The sequence below is a fragment of the Alternaria atra genome (assembly GCF_907166805.1).
Source record: "Alternaria atra isolate CS162 genome assembly, contig: 23, whole genome shotgun sequence".
Classification (NCBI taxonomy): Eukaryota; Fungi; Ascomycota; class Dothideomycetes; order Pleosporales; family Pleosporaceae; genus Alternaria; species Alternaria atra.
In genome coordinates, this window is record NW_025091321.1 from 864,932 (window position 1) to 891,521 (window position 26,590).

The 26,590-nt window shown below is 49.9% G+C and overlaps 11 protein-coding genes across 13 annotated transcripts; 4 read left to right on the forward strand and 7 right to left on the reverse strand.

Annotated features, from left to right (window-relative positions):
* Nucleotides 1–657: 657 nt before the first annotated feature.
* On the forward strand, nucleotides 658–2,307 carry ALTATR162_LOCUS3872 (uncharacterized protein; the record flags this gene model as incomplete). The annotated part of the gene is made up of 3 exons (XM_043311480.1): nucleotides 658–867; nucleotides 914–950; nucleotides 998–2,307. 3 exons carry the CDS (start codon nucleotides 658–660, stop codon nucleotides 2,305–2,307), a joined length of 1,557 nt encoding a protein of 518 aa, XP_043167415.1.
* Nucleotides 2,308–3,040: 733 nt separating this feature from the next.
* On the forward strand, nucleotides 3,041–3,706 carry ALTATR162_LOCUS3873 (uncharacterized protein; the record flags this gene model as incomplete). Its single annotated transcript, XM_043311481.1, has 1 exon — nucleotides 3,041–3,706. One exon carries the CDS (start codon nucleotides 3,041–3,043, stop codon nucleotides 3,704–3,706), a length of 666 nt encoding a protein of 221 aa, XP_043167416.1.
* Nucleotides 3,707–5,459: 1,753 nt separating this feature from the next.
* On the reverse strand, nucleotides 5,460–6,284 carry ALTATR162_LOCUS3874 (uncharacterized protein; the record flags this gene model as incomplete). Its single annotated transcript, XM_043311482.1, has 2 exons — nucleotides 5,460–6,181; nucleotides 6,236–6,284. The coding sequence occupies 2 exons, from the start codon at nucleotides 6,282–6,284 to the stop codon at nucleotides 5,460–5,462; spliced, it is 771 nt and encodes a 256-aa protein (XP_043167417.1).
* A 1,020-nt stretch (nucleotides 6,285–7,304) lies between these two features.
* ALTATR162_LOCUS3875 (uncharacterized protein) lies at nucleotides 7,305–8,178 on the reverse strand (the record flags this gene model as incomplete). The annotated part of the gene is made up of 2 exons (XM_043311483.1): nucleotides 7,305–7,996; nucleotides 8,055–8,178. 2 exons carry the CDS (start codon nucleotides 8,176–8,178, stop codon nucleotides 7,305–7,307), a joined length of 816 nt encoding a protein of 271 aa, XP_043167418.1.
* Nucleotides 8,179–10,765: 2,587 nt separating this feature from the next.
* ALTATR162_LOCUS3876 (uncharacterized protein) lies at nucleotides 10,766–12,518 on the reverse strand (the record flags this gene model as incomplete). Of its 2 annotated transcripts, XM_043311484.1 has the most annotated exons (8): nucleotides 10,766–10,773; nucleotides 10,832–11,115; nucleotides 11,199–11,206; nucleotides 11,257–11,327; nucleotides 11,549–12,178; nucleotides 12,229–12,338; nucleotides 12,387–12,418; nucleotides 12,474–12,518. In XM_043311484.1, 8 exons carry the CDS (start codon nucleotides 12,516–12,518, stop codon nucleotides 10,766–10,768), a joined length of 1,188 nt encoding a protein of 395 aa, XP_043167419.1. The 2 variants fall into 2 exon arrangements, with proteins under 2 accessions (XP_043167419.1, XP_043167420.1); XM_043311485.1 differs by lacking the exon at nucleotides 12,474–12,518 and having other exon boundaries at nucleotides 12,385–12,401.
* Nucleotides 12,519–12,688: 170 nt separating this feature from the next.
* ALTATR162_LOCUS3877 (uncharacterized protein) lies at nucleotides 12,689–13,462 on the reverse strand (the record flags this gene model as incomplete). Its single annotated transcript, XM_043311486.1, has 1 exon — nucleotides 12,689–13,462. One exon carries the CDS (start codon nucleotides 13,460–13,462, stop codon nucleotides 12,689–12,691), a length of 774 nt encoding a protein of 257 aa, XP_043167421.1.
* Nucleotides 13,463–13,720: 258 nt separating this feature from the next.
* On the reverse strand, nucleotides 13,721–14,645 carry ALTATR162_LOCUS3878 (uncharacterized protein; the record flags this gene model as incomplete). Its single annotated transcript, XM_043311487.1, has 2 exons — nucleotides 13,721–14,520; nucleotides 14,573–14,645. 2 exons carry the CDS (start codon nucleotides 14,643–14,645, stop codon nucleotides 13,721–13,723), a joined length of 873 nt encoding a protein of 290 aa, XP_043167422.1.
* A 298-nt stretch (nucleotides 14,646–14,943) lies between these two features.
* Nucleotides 14,944–16,170, reverse strand: ALTATR162_LOCUS3879 (uncharacterized protein; the record flags this gene model as incomplete). The annotated part of the gene is made up of 1 exon (XM_043311488.1): nucleotides 14,944–16,170. The coding sequence occupies one exon, from the start codon at nucleotides 16,168–16,170 to the stop codon at nucleotides 14,944–14,946; it is 1,227 nt and encodes a 408-aa protein (XP_043167423.1).
* A 774-nt stretch (nucleotides 16,171–16,944) lies between these two features.
* ALTATR162_LOCUS3880 (uncharacterized protein) lies at nucleotides 16,945–17,318 on the forward strand (the record flags this gene model as incomplete). 2 transcript variants are annotated; one of them, XM_043311489.1, is made up of 2 exons in its annotated part: nucleotides 16,945–17,146; nucleotides 17,212–17,318. In XM_043311489.1, the coding sequence occupies 2 exons, from the start codon at nucleotides 16,945–16,947 to the stop codon at nucleotides 17,316–17,318; spliced, it is 309 nt and encodes a 102-aa protein (XP_043167424.1). The 2 variants fall into 2 exon arrangements, with proteins under 2 accessions (XP_043167424.1, XP_043167425.1); XM_043311490.1 differs by lacking the exon at nucleotides 17,212–17,318 and having other exon boundaries at nucleotides 16,945–17,211.
* A 388-nt stretch (nucleotides 17,319–17,706) lies between these two features.
* Nucleotides 17,707–18,767, forward strand: ALTATR162_LOCUS3881 (uncharacterized protein; the record flags this gene model as incomplete). The annotated part of the gene is made up of 3 exons (XM_043311491.1): nucleotides 17,707–17,992; nucleotides 18,077–18,276; nucleotides 18,330–18,767. 3 exons carry the CDS (start codon nucleotides 17,707–17,709, stop codon nucleotides 18,765–18,767), a joined length of 924 nt encoding a protein of 307 aa, XP_043167426.1.
* A 5,898-nt stretch (nucleotides 18,768–24,665) lies between these two features.
* On the reverse strand, nucleotides 24,666–25,433 carry ALTATR162_LOCUS3882 (uncharacterized protein; the record flags this gene model as incomplete). The annotated part of the gene is made up of 1 exon (XM_043311492.1): nucleotides 24,666–25,433. One exon carries the CDS (start codon nucleotides 25,431–25,433, stop codon nucleotides 24,666–24,668), a length of 768 nt encoding a protein of 255 aa, XP_043167427.1.
* Nucleotides 25,434–26,590: the final 1,157 nt, after the last annotated feature.

The following is a 26,590-nucleotide window of genomic DNA, read 5'->3' on the forward strand; positions in this document are numbered from 1 at the left end:
AGAGCACCCATGATCCAATGGAGCCGTTCCGACATCGTCGCAACATTCCTTACTCTTCCTAGGACCCATAATATACGCGCAAGGAACGGAAGTCGACAGTAAGTTTCTGGCAGATACCCATACAGAAAGGACACCGGGCACGAGAGATCAAGTCTCAGTGCTGCAGTCACTCCACTTGGCCTTTCAATTCAGGCCACCGATCAGTGATGACCAGAGTAAGACACGGTCCCTAGAGTTCGTGCTGTGAATCTTGGCGAAGAACTGTATACACACCGATCAGCATCTTGGACATTATCACCAGCCATGTGAACTATTGCATACGGGGTATGTCCCATTTCCGCGTCAAGGCTCGTATATGCGAGTGGGCACATAGCCGGAAAAGCTCTCGACTGCCGTTATGCGCTCGTTCAACGGCCACGATTCCCAAAGCCTGTATTGGTCGATTGCATCTTTTGTTTTTGTGGTTGACCCACTCCCATCAAGCCCTGGCTGATTTGTTACGCCTCCCCACGCCCCTACTCCATTTAACATGTCCGATGCTTGAAAAGCCACCATACACATATGGTAGGCATCCCTTCAATCGAAAAGCCGTTGCTGAACTATCTCATACTCTGGAATCATTCCGCGGAAGACACAACTTTCTTATTCGTCAACGCAATGCCCGGTGGCATACATCCTCCTCTCGATGTCAAGCTTAGTTGGCCGAAGCCAAGCTATGTTGATCCAGTACTTCGACCAAACACCATCGTGCTGCTGGCTTGCATTATGGGACCAATCACTGTAGTGATGACTCTTGTAAGAATGTGGGTTAGAGTTTTCCATCAACGGTGTGCCGGTTGGGATGACTGGCTCATGCTCGCTGCTCTTGTAAGTCGCTCACGAAGCCTCATCATGGCAGTGCTGATTGTCATAGATTCCAACTATCGCGTTGACAGTCCTCTATCCTCTGGGTAATGCTCCAAGTCTTTCCGTAACGAACTAGCTGATGCCTTTTTAGCAAGCCTCCAAGCCTTCGACCGACACGTTTGGGACCTGAACTACCTTTTCGAGCCTGAAATCATCGTTATCGCCCGAAAGTACGTACTGGCAACCGAGTGCATATTCTGTGTTGCAACCGGTCTCATCAAAGTCTCCATTCTGCTCTTTTACCGACGTCTGTCATCGCGGGCCATTTCAAGAACATTCATCTGGGTGACATGGGCTAGTATCATTTTTATCATCGCCTACAGCATTGCCTTGACTCTGGCCCCGATTTTTGGCTGCCAACCAATCTCAGCATTTTGGGATCAAGTAAACATCATCAAGGTACTGCAGGGGTATGAGTATCACTGCTTCGATGAAGGCGCCGATGTCTTAGCTGCCAGCATCATATCAGCGGCACAAGACCTCTTAACCGCCATCCTTCCTACCTTCCTCTACTGGAACCTCCAGATCCCTCTTCGACAAAAACTAGCATTATTTGGTATCTTTGCTATGGGCTATGGCGTAGTCGCGCTGGGATGCGTACGAGCCTACTACAGCTGGTACACATTTTATGGTACCTACGATGTCACATGGTCGACGTGGGACCTCTTTCTCACCTGCATGCTCGAGCTGCACATTGGATGCCTCTGCGCAAATGCACCCGCCATGAAGGTCTTCTTCAAGCATTTCTTCCATGAAAAGTTTACTCAGCGGTCAAGAACTCGAACCCCAGCAGGTTCTGACGATCGTCATGATAGCGCGCAAACCAAGTCGAAGAACTCGTGGAGGAGGTTCGCACCGAACCTTGCAAGTGGAAGCTGGGCGCACAGCTCCAAAGGGTATCACGACTCTCACACTGGTGTATCAGTCGACCCACATGGCGGAGTGCATGTTCACAAGGAGATACAGGTCACACGTTCGCCAGTGAGTACAGCGTTTCCGACTCCCAGCTTCCGGCCATCATCAACGATCACAACCGACATGATCTGCGACCGCGATTATGAGGATATTGAACTCGGTCGCTACACCACGGCGCACAACTCCCGTACATCCAGCATGCGATCTACCAAGCGCTTCGAAGGACACGACTTGGAGGCGCTTCCCCCATTACCCATGTCGCCTGCGTCACCGAGATCCCCAGCTAGCTCCGCCTCTCTCGTATCACACCCGCACACGCCTACGGAGCAGAAGCTACCCTTGACACCCTTGCCAGCAATTGTGACAAGTGAAGAGATGAAGAAGGAGAGGAGTGGAACGCCCATGCCATCACTGAGCGAGCATCAATCGCCCTATCCGCCACGAGGCTCAAGTCAGAAGAACCCAACCTGGCAGTCGTGGTCATGAAGCGTACCACGCATGCTGATGTTTAGACCCTACACCATCCAAGATACCCATATCGACCTACATTTATAGATTGTAGAAGCTGTCGCGTTGATCGCGCAAGATGCTTGTGTCTTTTTCTCTGTCTGTAGTGTCGCTGTAATGTCCATTTTATGATACCATGCACTCTATCTCGTTCACCGATCAAAGCGCAGTGTGGATGAAATGAAATGCGCGCTTTTTGCCATTTCGTACGCATATCTCTGGTTCCCCTTTCGACTTGTGGATTTGGTCATCACACGAGGCCCAATTTTACTTATGTCCAGGAGTGAAGTCGCGGGTCAAACTCCGATGCTGAGAGTTTACCCGAAGCGCTGGAACCTCGGCGTACTTCCGGACATACAATTCAACTTAGCATTCTATACCACCTTGTTCATATTTAAGTTCATCACCTGTTTCAAAGAAAGTAGGCACCTGGGCAGGATGTGTCACTACAATAGACATTTTAGACCGGTCATGGATCAACCCAAAGAAGAAGGTGCGTTCTGTCGGAATCAAGAAAAAAAACTATTCCGATTTCGACAAGGCGGCAGCGGCGAATGCACGCCCACACGCCCTAAACTTCCACGCCAGACAACTTCATCAGCCGCGCCTTACAGTATGACTCGATGGCGTTCGTTAAGATTAAAAAGCTTTATTCTTCAAAGCTCATCTTCCTTTGTCGGCAGAGCTTGTCCCAATAACCCAATTTTGCAGCATGACGACACCAAAGCTATCTCGACCAACTCTTTTTACGCTAGCGGAATTGAAGGCCAACCCAGCATTATCAAAATCCGTCACGCAACTCGTCAACGATGCGTTCTACCGGTCGAAGGAAGTCGACCCAACGAAATGGGATAACACCACGTTACGCTTCCCGAACGAGGAGGCACTACACGTCATGCTCGGTGACCAAGGCAGCGTTATTGCATTGATCTTTGACGAAGCAGTGGGCGCGCAGGACGAAGAGAAGTTCAACGAGAAAGAAAGCAAAAAGCTTGTAGCATGCGTCGCCGCAGTACCCTGGAAAGGCGGATGGGCAAAAGAAGGCAGCGGAACAGAAGACGGGTGGGAAATGAAAATCGTCAGTGTGGACGGCGATCCAACATATCACCACCGCGGTCTCGCTGTCCAGCTGCTCAACTTCGTCGAAACATATCTTGTCGCGAAAGAGAGGGCTCAACTTCGAAGAGCGGGAGAACAGGGTGAAGGCGTGTTGACGCTGTGGATCCTGGCGGCAGAGTGCCAAAATGGCGTGTATTGGCGGAGAAGAGGGTATCAAGAGGTGCGCAAGAAGATGGAAGGACCGGGTGTTTGGAGTTGCAGGACGAGTTTCGAGATGGTGGTTTTGCGGAAGGATGTTACTTTTGATATTGGTACTTAGTCGATCGTCAGGCAGCAAGAGAAAAGGGAATAGGGCCGAATGGATCATGATGTGGTGTCTAATGTGTTACCCAGTATGAGACAGTAGCTCATTTTTCGCCCTACTTTTGAGGTTTTGTAGCCATGCTCATGTGGAATGAGAGTATCGTTGTTGCAAACAGCTCTTGTAAGCCCACCTTTCGAAGATCCGGCAAGTAACAGCGCCGGGCTCTGATGCCCGCGTCTTTATCTATATTCGGCTGCTTCCTGAACACCAGCTCAATCTGCAAGACTGTCCAATCATACCATGGGTGCAACAAGACCTCGTTCGGCCTCTCTTCCAAGTACTTCGCCCAGGGTTCGTTATTGGAGGCCACGAATCGGGCAAGATTTTGCAGAACCGTGTTTAGATACTGGTCGAGATGTCTACCCCAGTTGTTCTATTTTGTTTTCGTGGTATTCCAGTCGGCCTTAGAGCCTAGTACGAAGTGACAGGGAAAGTCTTACCGAAAAAGCTGTAGATTCAGCAACGGTAGAACATTGGGTGACGGGTGCAGTGATTCAGGAGCACGGTGTGTGTCGAGAATGAATCGTAGAGACATTGGACTCTGTGCAGCAGCCTCGTCGGCCTTGTTGTGGTACTCCCTAGCATATGACGTACTGTTCGAGGTCGGAGGCGCATTGCAGACGTCCTCGACGATAATACGGCGATCGACTCTGGAGCCCGCACGGAGAGCAGCTTTCCTTTCCTGAATGTAGCACACACTGTGTGCAGAAAGTACTTGACATCCAGCCAATCCAGATCAACTTCGAACTTGGTGAGAAGTTGCGAGAGGAACTCCTTGCACCATTCCTTGCACACTTGCGCGAGTGAGAAGGCTGAAGCGCAGGTAGGACTTGCGATGAGTGAGCGTGGCTTTACTGGAAAGGGGCATCGTGCGAAACGCCAAACACGACTTTCACCCTCGGCGTTTGGGAGTTCATAGACTGCGTTGAGAAGCTCTACGACAATTTTGGTCTTCGTGCCACAGAATTTGTGACCTATCGAACTCACCTGCTGGTAGTTCGAGGAAGCGGAAGGGCTCGGGAAGCGAATGCGGTTTTCACATGTTGAGTAATGTGAGGGGCTATGCTTGTTCTTCCAAAATGTGAGGGTTTCATGTTCATTTGTAGAAGGTAGGAGTGGGGTTGACTCGAGAGGCGACGTGTTTGCAAGGGCTCATCAGCGTGGTGGTCTGCGACGACTGAAAGTAAACAGGGCGACGCGACGCGTAGGGGGCAAGTCTGAACAGGTATACTGGAATTTGGATAATCAGGATATCTATTAAAGTACTAGGTGAGAATATGGTGATAACTCAATTGTTGATTGTACCCGAGTCGCATTCAGATAGCAATCATTGCCCATGGTGATGTTTGCCGCCTTCTGGCAACATGATACTTGTTCACACGAATGTATAGAACGGTTGTTATTTGTCAGTAAGCTGAAGCTTCGGGATTAGCAGCCTATATCATCATGTGATACGCACCTCCAAGTTTGTGCAATCTCTCACGAGCATTCAATGCTTGTCAACTTCTCCTTAGGCTAGTCAGAAACTATCATACCCTGTCATCTTGTTGTGTTAACCCAATCCAATAGGATCTAGTATGCGAGAATTCACTTTTCATGTAGAACGTGCCATGTTCCATCGAAGAATCCTAAGAGATGTTCATTTGACGGGCGATGAGACGTCATTCAAATAGGACATCCATTCATCTCCAATTCCTCGTCCAAATAGTCATTTAGCTCGCCTCAAAGCGGGAAAATGACGGAAGCCGACTGACCATGGCCAAATGTCGAGAAGCCCAACGCTCTCGAAGTAAGCTGCTTCAATAGTCGTCCGCTGAGACGACTCCACTCCCACGTTATCCCCCAGGCCCATATCAACCGTATTGACATAGAACAGGGCTTGTGGCTGTCCACAAATACCGATATCAGATATCAAGATTCTAGTGATCTTCCCAGTTTGGATGTCCGATAGCCATTCTACATTTCGATGATCTATAATAGTCTCCAGGGACGCAGTGTTTTCTCTAAGGTATCGTAGAATATACCCGATATAGACATCTATGGAAGAAGCAGCTCTAGCTCGTTCTAGGCTTTTATCATCGTGGATGAAGTAACAGGTGAAACCTGGTCTATAGAGCCCGATCTTGACCATTGGGAGTATGTCGAGCTGAAGTTCATTTCCTCTCTTCTCTCCACGCCAAGGCGTCACTACCGTCATGCTCGATGGTGTAAGCTCAATGTTGTCGATTCTGCTGTTGATTGTCGGGAAAAAAGTGCGCATATAGCTTGCAACCTTCTGCCAATCGATGATGATCTTTCGCTTCATGCAGATAGGCCGGTACTCGGTGCGCAGTCGCTGACAGGCCTGCGCAAGCGCAAGGCACGGGAGTACGCAGCGAGGCTGGTCGGCTTGGGTCTCCGCAGCGAAGTCATAGATACGGTTGCGCAGTTCTAGGTACACATGTTAGTCTCAATTGTAAGATATACTAAAAAGCCTCCGCTTACCTGCTGGCATGTCCAGAAAGCGGAAGTAATCTTCTTCTCGATCGCTCATACTGCTACTGGGCGGTTCCGTTGAGGTAGCTTCGGGGTGATTGCAGGACGTGAAATTGCAGCAATTATGATTCAGTGGCAGTAAAGTGCGGTGAAGGATGGTCAAAGAGGGTTGAGGCGCGATTGATTGATTGATTGATTGTGGTTTAACGGGGTTGAGGCGCGAGAGGCGAGGGTAGAATCATTTGCAGTAGTATCGTACTAGTGGGACGGTGCACACTCGTGGAGGCTGCTTTGCTAGATTAATAAAAGCGGGTCTTGCGAGGCCACCACGTGTGAGTGTGGGTTGTGTTAGTTTAGGCAGCTTCTCATGTGATTCATTTATTCACTCACTAGCGTCATCCCTCCTATCATATAGACCAGGACTTCTTCCCTCACACATAGAACAATCACATTAAATCTCTTCTTGTTCTACAGGTTGCACACTAGCAAACCATATCCGGCCCTGGACCATGAAACTCACGACAAATACACTCTGTATACTTTTCATGATGCCTCCGACAACTAAACGAATTTCTTGTGTGTCTTACATCGTAAGACGGCACAGAAGATATGACATTAGACACTTTATAGTCGCAAGATGATGTGGTAGCCAGATTCAACCACATCAAGACTAGCTCTAACTTAGCCTAGTTATTAACTGTTCAGGTAAACCCACCCCTAACCCAACTCCAACCCATTTACCAGCCTAAGATTCAAGACATTGTACTAGCAATCACACGTCATCATTTCGGCAGTACAACCGTAAGTCTAGTTGACCATTTCAGGTTACTATCGACAGTTATGTGAGAGATGTTCACAAAACGTGCCATTATGAGACCAAGCTGCTTTGCTCCTCGCACCTCGTCCCTCCTCGATCTGTAAAGTTATGACTGGTCTGTAGCATAGCCAGGTAGAAAGGGACAGGCTTTTATTAGTCCAAAACCTAGTACTGACATCCCATCAGTCAATACGATACACACCAGTCCAAGAGCCGATTCTACGTATGAAAGCTCCACCTGTTCGTCTAAAAATTTGGTCCTCACATCACATCTTCAACTCTGCGGCAGGTCGAATTGTTGCAGTTACGCTGATCAATACCATCAAACGAGATGCCACAGTGGATGTCATAACTGCCTTCAACCCCTAGCATCTTGTGAGTCTCATCAACGAACTCTTGTCCTTCCTTATCCAGTGTCATGTTGACGCCGTAGGGCTCATTCCCTGGCTTGTACCAGACATAGAATCGACCATCGCAATGGCAGCAGAACTCGGAGATCCTCGATGCTTGCAAATCGTGCCTTAATCCGCGTGATGTGTAAACGAGGAATTTCTTGAGGTATTCGCACATCGTGGCGGTCCAATAATGTTCGCCATGATCTTCCAAATCGGGCAAGACGGTGAACTGGACTTGTGGAAAAGCCATCCTGACGTTCAGGAGAGGTAGTATGTCTGTCGTCACGGACTGTGTGTGTAGATAGTAGACGTGAGCGGGGTATTGTTTGATGAGTGCTTGTTGATCTGTGCCATCAAGCCAAAAGAATGCCTTCACAAAACTCTCGACGTCTTTTGTTCTGACTACAAAGGGAACCTTCTGCAAGTAGACCTTCCTGAATTCATATCGGATTTGCCGACACACCTGAGTGAGACCAATGTTGGCTCCATTGCTGGGCCTAAGTGTCTCATCGGGCTTAGCTGTCTCAGCAGCAAAGTCGTAAATGCGGTTACGGACCTCTTAAACGTTGAATTAGGATGCGGAGTTCCATTAACGATGGTATAGCTTAGCACTCACCTGCGGCCAGATCTAGGAAGCGAAAGGGTTGTCGATCAGTCAAAACGAAACTGTTCGAAGTATCGCTGAGCTGCATGGCTCCAAGCGTGTCGGCGGCGTCGCTGACGGGCGTGGGGTTGGCCATGACGCTGGATTGATAAATTTTGTTAGGTTCAATGACAATTGATGACCCTCGTTGCTGGCTGGCTGCCTCCTGCTGTGCCACCGGTACTACCGGTAACTGTTCAAATATGTGAGTATCAACAAAAGATGTTGTCGCTGCGGGAACAGTGTGAGTAGGCGACAGCCCTGGAATGCGTCGAGCAGTGAGATTTTAGTCGGGTAAACAACTTGACGCTAGCTCGAAACGTACACAGTTCGCGCGTTGGGGCGGGGTATCACAATATGCCCATGGCGGACTGCGCTTTTCGTTGTAGATACGCTTCACAAGTATCTCGAGCATAGTTTTCATCCTGATCTTTGTCGCAACTTCGTGATCAGGTGCATTCAAAATAGACTCGAGAGAATAGCACCTGAACCGCTTTTCCTCAAATACTAGATACCCATATGAGCAACTTGCGCTTATCCCACCTGTGTTCGGTTGTCTTAACAATCAATAGGACCACACCAAAAGCGTCAGATTTTTGGCTCCAATGGTTATCGTGATGCAGATCACCACAGTGAGACTCGTTTGTAGTTCGATGAATGTAACCGAAAATATCCATGCCAGTGTACGGAATGTTGGCTACGGACGTTGCTAATCCATTGGCAAGTACTTCATCACCTGGAAGACGCTGGCAGGAACCTAGAGGTGAACTTGAGCCGCGAGATTAGGGGCTGAGGGAAGCAAACAAGCCGTGGTTTTGCGGTCCAGTATAGTGCTGCGTCACTTGCGCCTGGCTTCAGTGACTTCCACAGTCTTTTGAAGGCGGTCAGTATGGCTTATCAGACCAAACTGTACTAAATCCGAGAAAGAGCGCCCGGCATCTTCGTAGATGTCGCCATCTTCGTCCTTGATAAAGCGCATCTGCAACCCGGTATATGATAGGCGTAGCCTTACTAGATTTGTAATGTTTTTGATCGTATCAATGTATAGTCGTGTCTTGGATCGCACTGAAGTATCAATGTTTTGGGACCGCTGCCGTATTTGCTTTCTTTCGGATAGAAAGCCTCTAAGAACGCATGTATAGAGTGCCAATCGATGATGAACGTTGTGTGTTGAACCACAGAGGCCAGTGCTCAGACCGGAACTGTTGAGAGAATTGTGTCATTGCGATTCCGGTAGCGCGTTGGTCTTGGTGTTGAAGTTGGAGCCACTCAACTGGCACCAGCAGCTGAGAAGGCGATTCGGTAGCAGCGTAGTCATGGACTCGGTTGCGAAGCTCTACACAGAAATGCTATCTCATCGGTCAATGCTCTGCTTGTAAAATCTATTTGCCTACAGGAATCCGTAAGAAGTTAGAAGAAGGGAGCGAAGTTTGTACGGCATTCTTAACTGGGATCATCGTTACGTCGTCGCTCCAAACGAAGGATTGACAGCCCAGGCGCGTATTTTCCCATGATACCACCAAGGATACTATGTTTCGTATTTAAGTATCAGCGCTGTTGTTTACATTCATGCTATGTTACGCAACGCGTAGAAGGCTTGCGGCAGGCATGCAGTGGGCATGCGCGGTCTCATCAATAGTTGACATTGAGCTTGCCGTGACGTCAAATAGACTACAGTTGTGAGCGTGGTGCACACCTGAGCACCTCGCGACCACTGAACCATAAACATTTGTAGTGCATAGAATGATCTTGCTACTTCCAAGGGATGGGGAGTCATCATGCAATCGTATAGAAGCATCTCCGCGCTCGATTAGGTGTAGTGCTTACTCCAGCCCCAGAACCGCGCCTCGTCTGCGATACGAATCAAGAAGAGTCAGAGCTGTTGGCGCAGACCCAGGCCTAGATCCTATCGCTTGTGTTTAACAACAATGCTTGCATTGCAATGCTCCATTAACCTACAATACCAAGCAATCGTCAACGTCCTTCTCTTGGCTTGATCGCTGTTCACGACCAACAGTCACAAAACATTAACGAAGATGAAGAAGCGACAGTTTGTACGCAGAGCTAACGAAACATCGAACAAAACAACCCCACTGCTTCTTTTGCTACCAGCGGGTATGTACGCGAAGAGAATACGGACAATATAGCTAAGATAATCTAGAACTACGTAACAATATCTATGAATACATAATTATTTCACTCCATCGTCCCCTCAAGATACTCAACACACCATGCGGATTCGAGTCCTCCGGATACTGGGAGTGGATCGAGATGTGGAAACCAAGCCAAGTGTGCCGTCGAATGCGCATCGAATATCGGTCCTTGGCTCTTCGTCAACAACAGCTCACCTTCAATGTCAAGAACTGGCTAAGATACGTGGATGCCGTTTGCGGATCAATGAAGCCTTCGATATATGTGCCGAAGCGCATTGATCTGCTTATCGTTGACCCCTTACACACTCGTCTCCGGCTCGATGTCCTACCGCTACTCCGAGCTCGATATTGTAACTCTCATCGTAAGGGATCAGCGTCTATATCTTTTGAATCAACATTTCCGAAACGTTCCGCGGCGACACAAGCTCGAATACATTCTGTTATAGATTATAAAGACCCACGTTGGCTGGCATGTCTTCAGAGCGAAGATATCACAGAGGTTGTGATACATGCGGGAAGGGCCTGTCTCGACTACTGTTCTGCTATAGTAAGAGTTGTGGTTGTATTCAAGAGTGGAAAGGCACCAGGTCGGCTTACCAGTGAGGCGATGGTGTCCGAGTTGGTGGTTCGCGATGAAGGTTTCGTCGACAAATTTGCCGAAAGCGTGGGCTTTACCAAAAGACGTGGCTTGGACGTTCACGCTTCGATAGAAGGGCATTGCAAGAATGCATGGCCGCTTCGACCAACTCAGTACTTCTTGAAATGAGAAGAGAACGAAGAAGGAGAAGACTTTGGAGCGCGTGGAGCGATCGCTGTTTGGACAAAGACGAAGGCATGTGAACAAGGCAAGAGAAACGTCACAGGCGATAAAAACTACACGACTGTAAGGATTAGATATCACTACCCCAAATTTGTGGATATTTGAGACAGGCGGATGGGTATGAGAATGGATTGCTTCGCATACTACAAACGCTAAGTACGTTAGCTATCAAGTAGATAGGACCAACTTGATGATCACCCACCTCTGTGACACGAAGCATTCTTCTCTCGAATCCGATATGCGACGCTGAGTGGTAGACCAAGAAGCCTAATCCTAGGTTTCAAGACATACAATGTCCTCGCACGGATCTCCATCACCATAAAGCGGCGTTTGTGCACGATGCGAAGCCCATCTCTACGGTAGAGCGTTCACTCATGGAATGCCCCATGACCAACTGATAGTCTTATCCCGAAAGTCGTCGAAGCAGAATTGGTAACAATGTGCGTAAGGGCGCCAATTCGGATTCGGATCAGCGTATGCAAGCCGGATCTCACGTATACCCCGCGCGGGCTCAGTTGCATCGTCCCATATCCTGAACACCGTACTCTTCCACTTCCTAGCCATTTCCTCATCCATGAGGATTCTCAGTATTGAGTCGTGATTCTGGACTCTGAGTCGGATTTCTTTGATCGCCTTAGCCATATTGCGCCACTTCGTGTCAGACGGGTCAGCGAACAACGCCAGCATGCTGTTCACTTGTGCAACGGCACTCTGCGCGCTCGACCTCCGCATACGCTCATGTAATTCGAAGGTGAACCGCACATTAGGCGAGCGAGCGACGAGCTGGACTACACGAGCAATGTCGGCATCATAGAACTCGTTCACGCCTTCGGTCTTATCGCGGCTATGGTGGACAAGACTGATGATGCTTCCGCGATAACGCATCATAGTATCTTCGTCAGTAAGTGGGTAAAAATCGCGGATGTACCGAGCGTAGTGGTAAGTGGATTCTAGTCGAAATGTTGTTTGCTCCATGTAGGTAAGGTGGAATTCATGGCGAATTTGCCGGCATGTCTGCGCAAAGCAGCGGTATTTGCCCACCGGTTTGACCTTGTCTTCGTGACGGAGACGCAGTGGGACAGGACCTGGCTCGATGCAAAAGCTGTAAATCTTGTTTCGAAGTTCTACACTCGCTATATTAGCCGTGGTTGGGCTGATTATCGGAGGTACACACCACCCGGAAGGTCAAGCAGGCGACTGTTCGGAGTGCTCACTGTAATTTGCTGCATCTGCACTTGCACAGTGGCCATGAGTGGAAACCCCTCAACGGACTCTGGAACGCCGCTGTCGAGGTTAGTAGCTGTGTGATAGTCGGAGAGGGGCGGCGCACACGATGAACTTTGCCATTCACGGAATTTTGTCGTCTGCGGGTAATGCTTGTACAAGAGAAGGATAAGTGGAAGTTTAAGGGTGGGGTACGACCGCCAACGATGGGAGATCGTGTTTAACGGCGTGTGCCTGCATGGTGTTGGAGAGCGGGGCTTCACCTTCACATGCATACGTAATCAATGACCAAACACGCTAGACTATTTGGTAGAAATAGGTAACTCATCCATCTACAGATCTTTAAATCACTTCCAACCTTGACAAGTGAGCGATGAAACATATCTGACCCAGTTACCTGGTATGATGACTCAGAGTAATGGTGCAGAGTGCTTGTACGCGCTCTCAGTCTCAACTGCGAAAAGAATAGCAAAAGCATTCATAGGCGGCGCGCCCATCTTAACTAACGACTGTCGGGGATCCGCCGTTCCATAATGCGCCATCGCGCCTTCCATTACACTTGCAGAATAGAAATTGAAGCGTATTTCGGGAAGCATGCTGCAACTAATCTCAACCTTCTCAAAGACGTTTTCAAAGTCCGGACGAAAAGCGCCGGACGAGAGCATGGTGAAGAAGTCGCCAAGGAGAGCAGCGTGACGAAGACATGCACTGGCTTCGGTGAAAGTGACTTTGAACGGAGGATACTTCGTGCAAAGGCGTACGAGTAACGTAGCGTCGAATCGGGTGCCGAAGTATAAGATGATTAGGATGTTGCCTTGCACACCAGGAATGGCATTGGTCCTGGACGCAGGAAGCATTTCAATATTGCGCCTGGATTGTGGCTCTTTCCTTGCAAGTGCAATTTGCCTCAGTTCCGGGTAAAAGGTCTTGAGAAATAAATTTGCCGTAATTTGGTGGACGACCATGACAGTTTTGGCCATGTACATTGATCCGAATTCTGCACGCGTTTGTCGACACGCATTTCGAAGGCTACCATACAGTCCACAGCGGGCATGTGCGTAATGCTTCTTTGTACGCTTGGGGTGTCGCCGAATGTACAGATGTTTGGGTTCAACACAGAATCCGTAGATGCGGTTGCGGAGCTCGCCAGGCAGTGCTAGGAGTGGAGGAGTGGACATTTGCATTTCGCAGATCTGGAGAGAAAAAATGATATCTGGTTGCAAGCTGGAAGGCCTAGTATTATGCTCGGCTAGAATTGTATATTGATGGGACATAGGAACGGGAAGATGTTGGGTTATAAAGAACGACCAGAGCGCAGGATGAAGGAGCGCTAAAGTTCATCTGACTAGCCCAGCGTCTAGCGCTGGTGGCCTCACCTGGGCATCATATCTGCTTTCTATCCATCCCAAACCAACTAGTGCATGCAGATACCCTCTCGGAGCTCACAATCTGGTGATGGCTTTACTGTCGTTCGTACGGACGGGTAGTTGCAGGATACCATTCAACCCAGCGTCCTCCACAAACTTCTTCGCTTTGGGATCTTGACAACGAAGGATCGTGCCAGTCGAGAGAGAGCCCCAGGCAGGACACGCAACAAACCTGATGTCAAGAAACGGCCGCGAGATCGCGATACCGTACCGAGAGAGTCGTATCGCACCCAACCCTTTTAGGTGAAGATTGGCAGCAAGCAAGCTATTGCTTGGCCAGATGGTAGCGAGTGTTTTCGGTCCAGCGACCAACTCGTTCAAATCTTTGACAAGTATCGAGGCGAACCTCTGCGTTATCCTGCGGTCACAGGGTTGGAAATGCCTGCTGACATGGGTTGTGTCAATATCGCCAGAGAATTCGAACTTGCAGACTACGTCTGGCTCCGCGAGGCAAAGACGGAGCAGTGGGAGGACATCGATAATGTGAATATCTCGATCGTTCACCGCAGGGCTTAGATCGATCACGAAGTTGGCAAAAGTTGATCCTTTGCTAACCTCGGTACTTTCGTCTACTCGACTAGCTGTTGAGGCGACTTCATCGAGAAAAGCGTAAACGTCGCGTGCATCCACTCGGACCTGATTGTGCATGCGATACAGGACCCCAAACTCTCGGTGAAGTGCCTTCGACGCTTGGGTAAGACCCAAGAATTGATGTCGTGCGCGGTCGATCTCTAGCGTAAGGCCCGTATCCTGTGGACACTTCACATCTACGATGCTGTCGTTCTTGCAGAATGAATAGACTTTGTTTCTCAATTCTTCAGCCATGTTAGTGTGATATCCATTGGTAGAGTGACGAATCCTGCTTACCGCCAGGCAGATCCATGAACCGGGAGCTCTTGTTGGAACTGATCATCTCAGCGTTGTCAGAGTCACCCGACATGGTGGTTGAGCGTTTACTGGTGGTGTTTCGTATCAGAGCTATGAGGTCAGAAAGTACGTGGTAGTGGGTGTTAAATACCACTACAGACCGAGTTCGCAACTGCAACAGTTGACGAGGTATTGAACCCCTTTGCAAAGAGTCGATACATGTATACATTCACTGGAGCTCAAAGCCCCGATGGCAGTGAAGCGCCTTGATCTTGCGTATACTGCACGAATGCACTTGCCAAGAGGTGAAGGATATAACAGCAAACCAGAGACACGGATACGGTATACCAATTAGTTGGAAGTATGTATCACTACATCACCTTGCCTTCAGGCGTGCTGTTCCAAGCATGCTCGAATTGCTGCCATCCGCCCTGTGGCTCCTCACACATCTTGAGGTCGCTAACGACGAAGTCGTAGTAGCCTTCAGCAGGCAGCTTCCCTTGGTTCACAGTCCCCCCCATAGCGATATTGATAAGTATCCTGAAATCTTCCATGCGTCGTGTGCCCTCTGGAATACTACCCTTCATGACTGGCCGACCGTCGATGTACCAGATCATGCGTCCTCTCCACCCAGGTATGCCCTCTTCTTCGATCCAAGCGAAGCCGTAGGTGTGTGGTTGTCGCGCCAGATCTGGTAGGGATGTTTTGACTACGCGATGCTTTTGCGCGTCCTCGCCTGTATATGAGCCCCAGTGCAAGCACGAATGGTTCTCCGTCTCGCCGTTCCAGCTCTCGGCAAGATCAACCTCGCCGTCGGTCGGCCACTTGAACGGGTCTGCCGGCAGCATCCAGTATGCAGGCCATATGCCCGGTGCGGAAGGAGGTAGACAGGTCGCTGTCAAGTATCCGCGCGGTCGCGATAGCGTCTGATGTGAGGTCAAGCGCGCAGAAGTGTAGCTCCCGTTTTGGACGAGGGCGCGCACGATCAGGCGGTTGTCGTGATGGAACGAGTTTGCAGGGTTGTCCGTGTACATCTGCTTCTCGTTGTTGCCCCAGCCATGGTCGCCAATTTCATGCCGGAAGTTTTGCGACACGGGCGTCGCGATGTCAAAGGATGGCTTCCAATACACGCTCTCGCCCTGCGGTGGAGGGATGTTTTGGGGTGGGGGAGGCTGCGCAGATTGCGGTCGGTTTTGGGGGACAGGCGGTGGTCCTCCGGGTTGTGGCGTATGTGGCTTGCTACCTTGTGGAACAGGCGGTGCAAAGGACTGTTGCTGCTGCTGCTGCTGCTGCGGAGGCGGCGGACCCCATTGCTGCTGAGGGGGGCCCCACTGCTGGTTCTGGGGCGGGTACTGTGGGGGATATTGACTTCCCGTGTATTGCCCAGGGTTTGTTTGAGGATAGCCTTGCGGTGGCTGCTGATAACCTTGGGGAGGTTGTTGATAACCTTGAGGAGGCTGCTGGCCCGGATAGCCCTGTTGGCCTGGATAGCCTTGGCCCGGGTGGCCTTGTTGATGATGGCCACCTGAAGGCTGCCCGGTAAACTCCGAGAGCTTCGCCTTGCCTTTCGCTAAGAGTTTGTCGAAGGTGCCTGACATTTTGTCGTGATGCCGTAATACAAAGGATGCGACGGTAGGACGAGGTTTCCGCTTCAAGCCGAGCCGCCGAGCCGCTATGACGCCAGCGGGGCCGCACCTCACAAACAGCGCCGACGACCTGTACAACGACACATATCTAACAATAAGAGTCGTGTCAAAAGCAGAACTCTTCTTTCCAAGCTGGTAAATAGTCACACAAACATATTACACGAACCTTGAGCGGTTTGTATGCGATCGCGCCTAGCTAAGCCATGCATTATCTTCGCAACGAGCCATCGTCTCTGATCTCATAGCACTTTCTCCTTACATCTCCTCCCCTCTGCCCTTCTTTATCCTCCAATGGGAATCGTTCCTTTCCTGTCATTTTCTGATTCGTCATACTTCCTGGTCGCGCGTTCAAACAGGCGTTCATCCACGTTACACATGTGACGTCACATCTCACCATAACAACGGCCATTCACCCGCATAGCCAACCAGCAAATCCATGGAAAGCAGGCAGGAGGCAGGCCTCGCCATTAAGATCGCCGGCAACCGCTGTGTGAAACAGGAAGTTTCGCCCACTCTCACGTAGGCCTCGCGTCATTCCCCGTGTCTTGGAAGTGATCGAGAAGTCTTGATCGCAGTCGCGCCTTGTCGCACACGAATAAACACACCTTTGCTCACAAACAACACTCTTCCTCTGACACTTCACCACATTGTCACCACTTACTACCTCCATCTCGGACCTGATACACCACACCACTCACCGTTACTCGCCAGCCCAGCCAAACCAACATGTCTTCCATCGTCAGCGCTCTCAGCGACCTCTTCAAGTCTCTGGTCGAGCTTGTATGGTCCTTCTTCACCACTGCGGGGGCGCTAGTCCAGAAGACAGCCCAGTTTGCCCTCAACTTCGCCACTGAGATAATCGACCTCGTTGTTAACTTCTTCCGTGGTCTCGTGGACCTTGCTGGCGGTATCGTTAGCTTCGTACTCGGTAAGTTGGCAAAGAAACCCCCGAATCGCGTGGCAGATCAGGCGTGGATACTAACAACGCGATAGGCAACGTCCTTATGCTGGGCGTCGTCGCTGCTGCTGTCTTTGGCTTTCTCCAGTACCAGCGCAGCCAAGGCAGACAGGTCACGGTCGGCAACAAGAAGCTAAACTAGCCTTCATAAAAATGGACCAACGACGGGCGGTGAATGGGCTCGAGCATGGTTGGCCACGCGGCAGTTGGGTTTCACATGGCAAGAGATTGTATGATACCCCTTGATGACGGCAGCGTTCCTGCAGCTAGCGCGGAGAATTGATAGGCTATTGCTTCGATCATATACCGAATCAAGATATCCCTAATGATTTTTACTTCAAACGCCCAAATCTTAGCGCATCCTTCCCGTGTACTGGGGCTTGCCATTTTCGGGTCTGAATACAATCTTCAACCTTGCCAATAGGCTTAGTTTATCTTGCTTGACATCTAAAAGATAGGTCTCGCCATATGTACACACGAATGCCCTCTTCGTACTCTGTCATAGCAGCGTTTTCAATCCTCATGTAACGATGCAGAGCCTCAAACTCTTCGCGCAGAAGTCTACGTCGTATCGCCGTTTGTCCGATACCTCGACTGGGGGTGAAGGTAGTGCATGCATCTCGCCAAACTCATCCGCTCAGAAAGAAGAGTATCATGCAGACAAAGACTTGTTGCTTGCCAAGAGGATTCGACGACCCTGGCGTTGGTCCTGCATGCACACATGTGGATACCTCTTCGTTGCCTTGTTAGGCCTTTCTCTTGGTCTCGGCCTCAGTCGATTTTTCAATCTGGAGTACGAAGTTGATGGGTTTATCAGTACGTCTCCCTCTCGATCGCCTTCTCCGCGGGCGTTTGTTGAACCTTCGTTCAGCGTTTCTTGATATACTGACTAGAGATTAGCACAATGGGGCAGTTCAAACCGCAACATTGGAAACGTGTTCTGGTCGGAAAATGCCAGCTTTGCCGCGGAGCCTAGCGTCGAGACGCAGAAGACTTGGGACAGTATCATGCCGCAGGGTCGAGGATTCATCAAACACCCCAAGCTAGCGAAAGATGGTGAGGTCAAAGCTATTGCCGTGTTCCATCAAATACATTGTCTGGTATGTTTTGTCACGGTTGGAACATTTGTTTCGATGCTGATTGAGCTGTATAGTACGATCTCCGAACAGCCTTTTACACAAACGCATACCAGCTCGCCAAACTTCAACACCACCAAGCTGAATCAAGATCACTTCCCAACACCGGCCCTCCCCACGGCGATTCCGAATTCTTCTCTGAACATCACGCCTCAAACGACGATGACCGTACTTCTCTCGAACCATTCACGCCAAACCCATTCATAGAGTCTCTTTTGTCTGCCGAGGACCAGCATGGGCCTGAACATACCACCCACTGCTTCGAGTACCTGCGCCAAGCCCTCATGTGCGCTGCTGATACCAACTTGGAAGTGACTCATCAGGGTATTGGCGCTTCTGGGGAAGAGATTATCGGGACGGAGGCTTGGGATTCGGCGAGGGTGTGTAGGGATTACGATGCGGTTAGAGAGTGGGCGGAGGCATGGAGGGTGGGAGATGCTGGGGGGGTTGTTTGAAAGAGTAATTAGTAGCAGATCGATTGAAAATTGCGCTTTTCAGGATTGACCTGTCTTCGCTATTCTATCTTTGTGCTCTATGCGCATACACTAGTTAATTGAGAGTTTGCGAATACCGTCCAGGTAAAACTGGTCGCTGCCGATGTAAGCACATTGTTCCCACAAGGGTGTATGCTCACGACCCCTAACCCAATGGAACAGGATCACCACAAGATCATCATGTTATGCAATTGTCTAACCAACAATGGAAGTGCACCTCTCGGCCACCTGATCCCAACAGTCTTTCTGTCCAAACGGAGTGTATTCCCATATTTCCAAGTTATCATCAGTATGCCAGCGACCATGTGCGTTAGTATAGTAGATGATAAACTGGCAGGCTCCTACGCGCTCATAATGCTCGGCTCTCTTTTGAAAGAGAAGTGAAAAGCTTTTCAATGGATTGGTGAAGTTATACGAGCCAGTATCCCCATACGTTAGCATCGGCGCAGTACACAGGATGCGTAGCCGGATGTCGAGCTCCGTTTCGTCGTCCCAATGTGGATAGATAAACGGGTCGTTGATAAGACCATTTAGATGTTTGTATTTCCAAGCTGTGCTTTCGTTCAACCTGAAAAATGGAGGCTTGAAGAGATACGTATCCCTACTCGACATCTGCCGTTGGGAGAGATTGCCTTGAACGATATCGGCGGTGATCTCCAAGTACTGAGATCGATGCGGGCCACTCAAAGAGGCAGTATAGTCCAGGCTACAAGTGGCACTGTCAAGTCTCCGGTATCTTCTACCCGATCAGTATCTGATCATGAAGGCTGGTTTGAGTTGCAGTTCCTGGGAAATGATGCTTGATCCTTTTTACCCAACCTAGTGATGACCAACTCGGGAACCCGTGACGACGCGGACGAGATCGAGGGCTCCTTTCGATAAGGAACCAAGCTAAAGCAACAGTTACGTAAGTATCTGTGGGGGAAGGGGGCCTGATTCCTAGGCTAGTAAGTCTCTGGTCAGTAGGTTCCTGAGTGATGGTGAAAGGAACTCCCCAGATATGATGAATCAGCGGAGAGTTACCAGTCATAACGTTGAGCGTACCAATGATAGCGTCCAGGGCGTCGGAATCGTATCCAATCACTCGTTCTGAGTATATCTCCATGAGAAACTTCGCGCCGGGAGTTGTTTTCTCCAAGACGCCCATTGCTGTCTGAACGCGCGCTCTACTTTTAAACCTCCAAAATGCTTCACCAGGTTTGAGAAGACCTAGAGCGCACTCTGTTCCCCCTACATCAGAGTTACAAGTGAAGAATACTTCGGCTTCTGTAAAGCATAGTATCCTTTATGAGAGAAATTCTTCTTGTAACGTCCATGCCCTCGAGAACCAGAGAGAGTGTTGGGGGCGTTTTGCAAATTTGGGTGTTGTGGCCTGGCTGGCCAACATGGGCAGATTGATGTTGGCCTCATTTGACGACAATCGAATGTGCCGTGGTTGAACCATCATGGAAATGGTAGATTGTAGCGATCGCAAGGTGGGGCGCGGCCTTCCCGATGGTCTGGCCAGCTCGGTGGCGGATCACGTTAGTATAAACCTCCAATGACAATGACACATTAGGCTACACGAAGCGACAAACCAATAAGTAGAGCGCCGCGGACGCTGAGAACACCAGCACTGGGGGACTCATGACCTCGGCACCTAGCCTGGTGGTGCTTCTTTCAAAGCTTAAGATACCCCATTCATGCGACATTCTTGTCCTTCACACGCAGATACACTGCGTCCTTCCAGAGCGATGCAGTCGTTAGCTTCAGCCCAGCGACAGTCTTGGATTCCAAGATCTGAAGTTGATTGTTGCCAGATGTGTCGCTCATTTCTCAACCTTGTTGCCAGGCAACGGACTGCCAGTGAAGCAACAATGGACTTTCATAACATTCAGCAGCTGAAAGAGTCTTCAGAGAAGGGCTGTCATATGTGCATCTTGATCTTATTGTGTATAACAGCCAAAGAGCAGCGTCGGTACCTTGAAGAGCTGGAGCGCGCAAGCGAAGGCGAGCCCCAATTTGTGGCTGTTGTTTGGTTCTTCGCTTTCCCAGCGCCGAACCCACGAACGACTCCGATCCTACGAATTGAGGAAGCATTTCCAAGACCACCTGTGTCCAACCGAGTAGTTGTCTGCGAATTGAAATGCGAGGTTCCGACAGATGCACGTCAATTGAGTATGTATGACTGCCCCTTGTTGTATTCCTCTACGTATGTATCGGCTACCAGCGCGGCTTCTTAAGCGAGTGCAGCCATCTACAGGCTCTTTTGAGACTCTAAACACCATACATTACTGGCTGAGAGAATGTGACATGGCTCATATGCGATGTGCGCAAAGAAGAGGTGAACGGTCTCGCCAGACACCCACGCGACTGCTGCAGGTGCAGCCCTTCGAACCGAGCCCCAAAGCCTATCTCCGTCAGACTGCTCAAATACCTGCAGATGCAAGATACGCGACTTTGAGTCACTGCTGGGGTCAGTACATGCCAGTAAAGCTTGAAACGAGCACGTTGCAAGCATTCTTGGATGGGATCGATGTTGCCAAGCTTCCATTAACCTTCCAGCAAGCTATCGTGCTCACCAAGTCACTTGGTATAGACTACATATGGATTGATTCTCTCTGCATCATCCAGGACGACGAATATGACTGGGCCAACGAGTGCACTCGAATGACATCTGTCTACATGAATTCATTTATCAATATTGGGGCGAACGCGGCTGGAGATTCTCGAGGAGGCCTTTTTCAGCAACGGCACTGGAAATCTGTTAACCCCTTATCGGTGCAACTTACGTATATACCCACAAATTGGCGTCGCAGACCTGTTGTATTATGGCCGAATCCTGAAAGCGGCAACCTGCTTGACCATGCGCCCCTCGGGGATAGAGGGTGGGTCGTTCAGGAGCGTCTTCTTGCGCCACGCACTGTCCATTTCCTGAAACACAAAGTCGTATGGGAGTGCGATGAATGTCAGGCATCCGAGACGGACGTTACAGGAAGGCTTGAAGACTGTAGCTTCTCAAAGAGGACATATTTGGCTGTACCTATGGCACCAGGCAACGGCGCCGCTGATCGCACCGTCCGATTTCTGAGTACGTGGAGCGATATCGTCCACTTATACAGCACCGGCAAGCTGTCGGTAGCTACAGATAAGCTAGTCGCATTATCTGGAGTCGCAAAATATATGTTTGAAAACCGTCAGGACAATAGGGCTTTACAGTACTACGCAGGCCATTGGAGCCACGATTTCGAGACTCAACTAACGTGGTCTGCGTCCTACTTCAACCCTGGCCGTCGATCACAGACTTACGTTGCACCTTCATGGTCGTGGGCGTCGTACAATGGTCAGGTCTTATTTCCACGTCCTGGTCGCAAAACGTTATGGGCGCAGCTCATTAGGATAGAGATCCTTCCTGAATCGGACCCCTTTGGTGCGGTCTCAGCGAGATCTCCGGGCTATGTTCGTATGCGAGGTCCTTTATGCAGAGCTACTGTCACACATCTGAGCCGCCTGGATGAGGATGAAAGCCCTAGCACACTAAGATTGCTTTGGTCTGACGTCACCATTGAATGTGTTGATTTATCATTTGACGAGCCTGACGAAGTGGAAATACTCGAGGATAGTGTTGAGCAGCAAAATCTTATTGTTGTTTTCGGGATTAAGCAGGGCGAGGATACTGACGATAGACCATTCGAAGGAATCATACTACAGTTGACTGGGGTTCAAAGAGACCAATACCGTCGAATTGGTGCCTTTTGAGTCGATGATCTTCTTCCACGCTCACTACAAGACTGGGAAGAACGGGACCGGTTACGTGCGATCTTTGGCGGCGACTCCGAGGAAGATGAACAGGACCACTTTGGTGCTTTAAAAGATGCGTTTACTGCTATGGACATGCCTGAACAATTCTATGAGGAGAGAGGAACCGGTTGGTACGAGTTCACAATCGTTTAAATTTAATATTCTTCTTCTTTAACGTCGACCCAAGCGTGCCAGGACGCACGGTGTAACGAGACGCTTTCCCTTCCGGACCCTCGGCCTGTCCCTAGTGTTCTCGAATATAAATAAGTGCAATGCGCATCTATTCTAAAGCCCTCATTCTCCTAGCATGTTAGTCTCTGATGCTAAAAAAAAACACGTTGTTAACCGTGCTGTCGCCCGTTCTTTTAATGCTGTTAGCTCACTCCTCTTAAACGCTCCCCTGTTTGTTCGCGGCAATACACATCTAAAGAGAGCTTGGTAGACTATAAAAGAAGCTAAGATAACAAAGATTAAGACTGCAGCCATAAAAGGTCGATTTAGCGTAATAAGGGTATATTCCGGCAGATTCTCGAACGAATTATGTGATTCAAGCTATCCGGCTGACACCCAACGATATGACCTTGAGCTTCCAACGGCCAGAGGTGTAAAGCACGGAACGTAACAACGGGCTCTCGAGCTGAATCCATTGTTCGATCCTTGCGAATGCCTACAAGACCGTACGAAGGATCTGTACCTGCTGCAGCTGCTATGGTTATCTGTGCACCAGCGTATATTAGGCCCATCTGATTAATCTGTTCTTTCTGATCTCGAGGATCGTGTTGATTGATACACTGTTATGTTAGTTTAGCATCATCGAACGCTCGTGTGGGCCGGCTTGCATATCTATCAACCCACAGATATCGGTATCCTATCTTCTGAGTGGCCACAATCGCGTCCTCTACAGTAGGCGGAAACGCGACTGGCAATCCCAGAACCTGGCTGTCTGCAGGGAGCTGACCCCATACATATGAGAGTGCAACGAATGAACACCCGATTGGTGCCACAACGACCGCTCTATTGACGCAGTCAATAACTTTGAGGTTGAGCAGCAAGTGCGAGTTCTCAGGTTCGCATGACAGATGTGCTACTGTACAGTCTTCTAGCCATCCCCGAACTTCGACGAAATCAATACGCTTTGGGGCGACTACTAATCCAGCCTCCGAATCTACACCAACGAAGTCTTCCGTCGTCAGAATCAATCCTCCAATACGGCCTTCGTCTTTCTTCAACAGACCAATCGTTCCCAGGTAGTCTTTGCGAGTGTCATCGGGTGAATAGTTCCAAAGTATTTCTAGCATTGAACGAGAAAGCGACCGATACTTCGGCATAGCTAATGCCATGGGTCGACATATCCGGCACGAGGTAGTCTGGAGATCTTTGGCAGCCTGTTTTTCATCATTTCGGAACCGTAGATGTACATCTTGCTCCAAGCAATCCCAAGGACTACTGCGACAAAGAGAACACAAATCTGACGTCGAGCGTTCCATCCTGCCCGAAGCAGAGCACTAAACTCCTTCTTCTTCTAGCTCTCACGCTTTCGAGGCAGCGTTTCGGTTCTCATGTGACTATTGAGCGCCGTCGGAGGTCGATTACTTTGGTAGTTGAGGACTGGGTGAAAATTCAAGAGAAAGAAGGATGAAACCTCGAGGCTGAGGATAGAAGGCAGCATCTGACAACCCCCTGCCTCTAGCCGAAAGCATTCGAGGCGGAGCCCACCCAATCAGAACGCATCTCGGTGAGTGGTATCAGCGCTTGAATGCAGACGAGACGCAGCTCGCTGACATCGTGAAGGTATTACTCAAGCAAGTAGTAGTTCTTTCTACTCTGCATGTATGAAAGGAGCTCGTTGGGTCTAATCTGTAACTCAATGCTAAGTTCGAATTGGAAACGACAAACTTCTTTGTATTCGCAAGTAGAGTGTGAATGTTGGGTCCAATCCAGCCCCGAAGTACCGAACAACACATAATACATCTGTAAAGGGATACTTGTGCTCAATGTCTGCATTAAAGTATAGAATAAATAGGAGATCGCACGTTGAAGTGAAAAAGAGAAAGAAGCCTGGGGTGTTTCGCACATGCATCAAGGCGCATAAGGCGGCGGCGGATCTCGCTCACCCAACTCGGTGGACACAGTCGGCGCGTAGTGCAACCCTCCACCGCCATGACCATGGCCGTATGTCTCCCAATTATCATCAACAGTCTGACCAGCACCACCTTCGTGTCCACTAGCCATTTCATATGTCAGCCCAGGAGATGTAGGCGTCGCACCGAAAGCCGGTGTCGACACCGAAAAGCCTGAGTTTCCATATACACCATGTTGTGGGATAGGTGAAAGACCAGCCGCAGGGCTAGTCTGTTCGGATACGTCTTGTGGCCGTTCGCCGTTCGCAATAGGCATTCGCGATATCGTCGCAAAGGAGTCGGTGCGCTGAAGAGAGGATTGGATGATGATCTGAGGTTTCCGCTGCGGTACAGGCCGCCGTGGGATATTGAAGCTCTGCGTGTGAGGAGGCGCGTGTGGTCGCGGTTGTGGTTGCGATTGGTACTGAAGCTGGGCCTGAGCTTGACATTGAGGCTGGTATATTTGCGGTCGAGGCTGAGCCGCTACCGGAGCATAGCACGCGTACTTCTGCTGTGGAATCGCGGAATGCTGCTGCTGCTGATGGTGTTGAGGGCGGTGAGGGGCCTGGGTATTCCAGCCATTCTGCTTCGCGCAGTTGGCACCAGGAAACGTGTGATGGCGTCTTTTCTGGGCTTCTTCCTTAAGCTGCTCCTTTCCGTTCTTCTTCCGATAATGTCGATGGATGAGGTATCCACCTGCAACTATCTCAAGACCGCCAAAAATCATGTTGTCGCCAATGTTGCTGTAGCAAAAAGAGAAGTAGTAGGGTCAAGAGGGGAAAGTTTGGGGTTCAAGTCGGTCCTTGCAAGGCAAATGAAGAAGAAATGGATGGCTGAGGCCATAATATCGGATTTGTGCTCAGCCTCCATTGTCAGACTGAAGGCAGGAGCTATTGGTGCCGCATCCTCCGGCCGTGGTGGCGGAGTCAAGAGGTGCAGCAGCGATACAGCCCACTAACGATGCCTCGCTTGCCCGCCCCACTCGATCCCTTGCACCCCTGTCAGCAAGCTATCGGCAGTGGTGAGGAGAGCTCTCTTATTTCCATCGTCACACCCAACCCACGATGCTAATGTGCCAGCGAAGACACATGATGTTTCTAGAGACCCATTATCTCGTAGACGCAAGAAATAGCGCGTTCTGACGAGGCTGATCCACGAGCGTCGCTCGTCAGGCCACTCCGACTTCTCCCAAAGGAAACCTTCGCGAGACATATTGAAGCGTCGCGATGGTGTTGAAGCGTCGTGGAAGCATTGGCGATATTAACTAGGCCCATTAAAAGCTAAGATTTCAATACATACAACAAGACACGCTAGGCGGCCGCAGGGAGGGGTACCGACAAAGAGCGACCATATCCTCTTGGGTTGAATGTGTTGCAATCAACCTTCGCGGGCCAGGTAGTCGCAATGTTCTTCTCATGGGCATTGGCATTCAAAGTGGAGAAGAGGAAGAGATGAATAGCATCTACCGGCTTTAGTTGGTACCTTGACTATACACTGGTAAAGAATTGATCCAAATGGCCCTGATCAGGATGCATACTATCCATTCTTGACCTCTGCGTCCGTCCTCTGCGAGCACCAGATCAACCATCGAGTTCAGCATAGACAACGAGACCCACAGTAGGTGTTTACTAACCTCATTTCCGATGGTTTTCGGAAGAGGCCCGAGCTACCTACGTAGACCTCAACACACTAGAGGAATCATGATGCAATGGCGGAATCAGCGTCCGCACAACTCCTAACCCCGCAAAAGGTACACGCAGGTGCCAAACGTCATGCTCGCGCATACAATAGACCGGCCGGAAGTCAACGGCCCTTTGTACTGCCTCCTAGAAATGAGCAAAGAACAGAACGTTGACCGCTCCCAGGATATACCACGCCGAGACT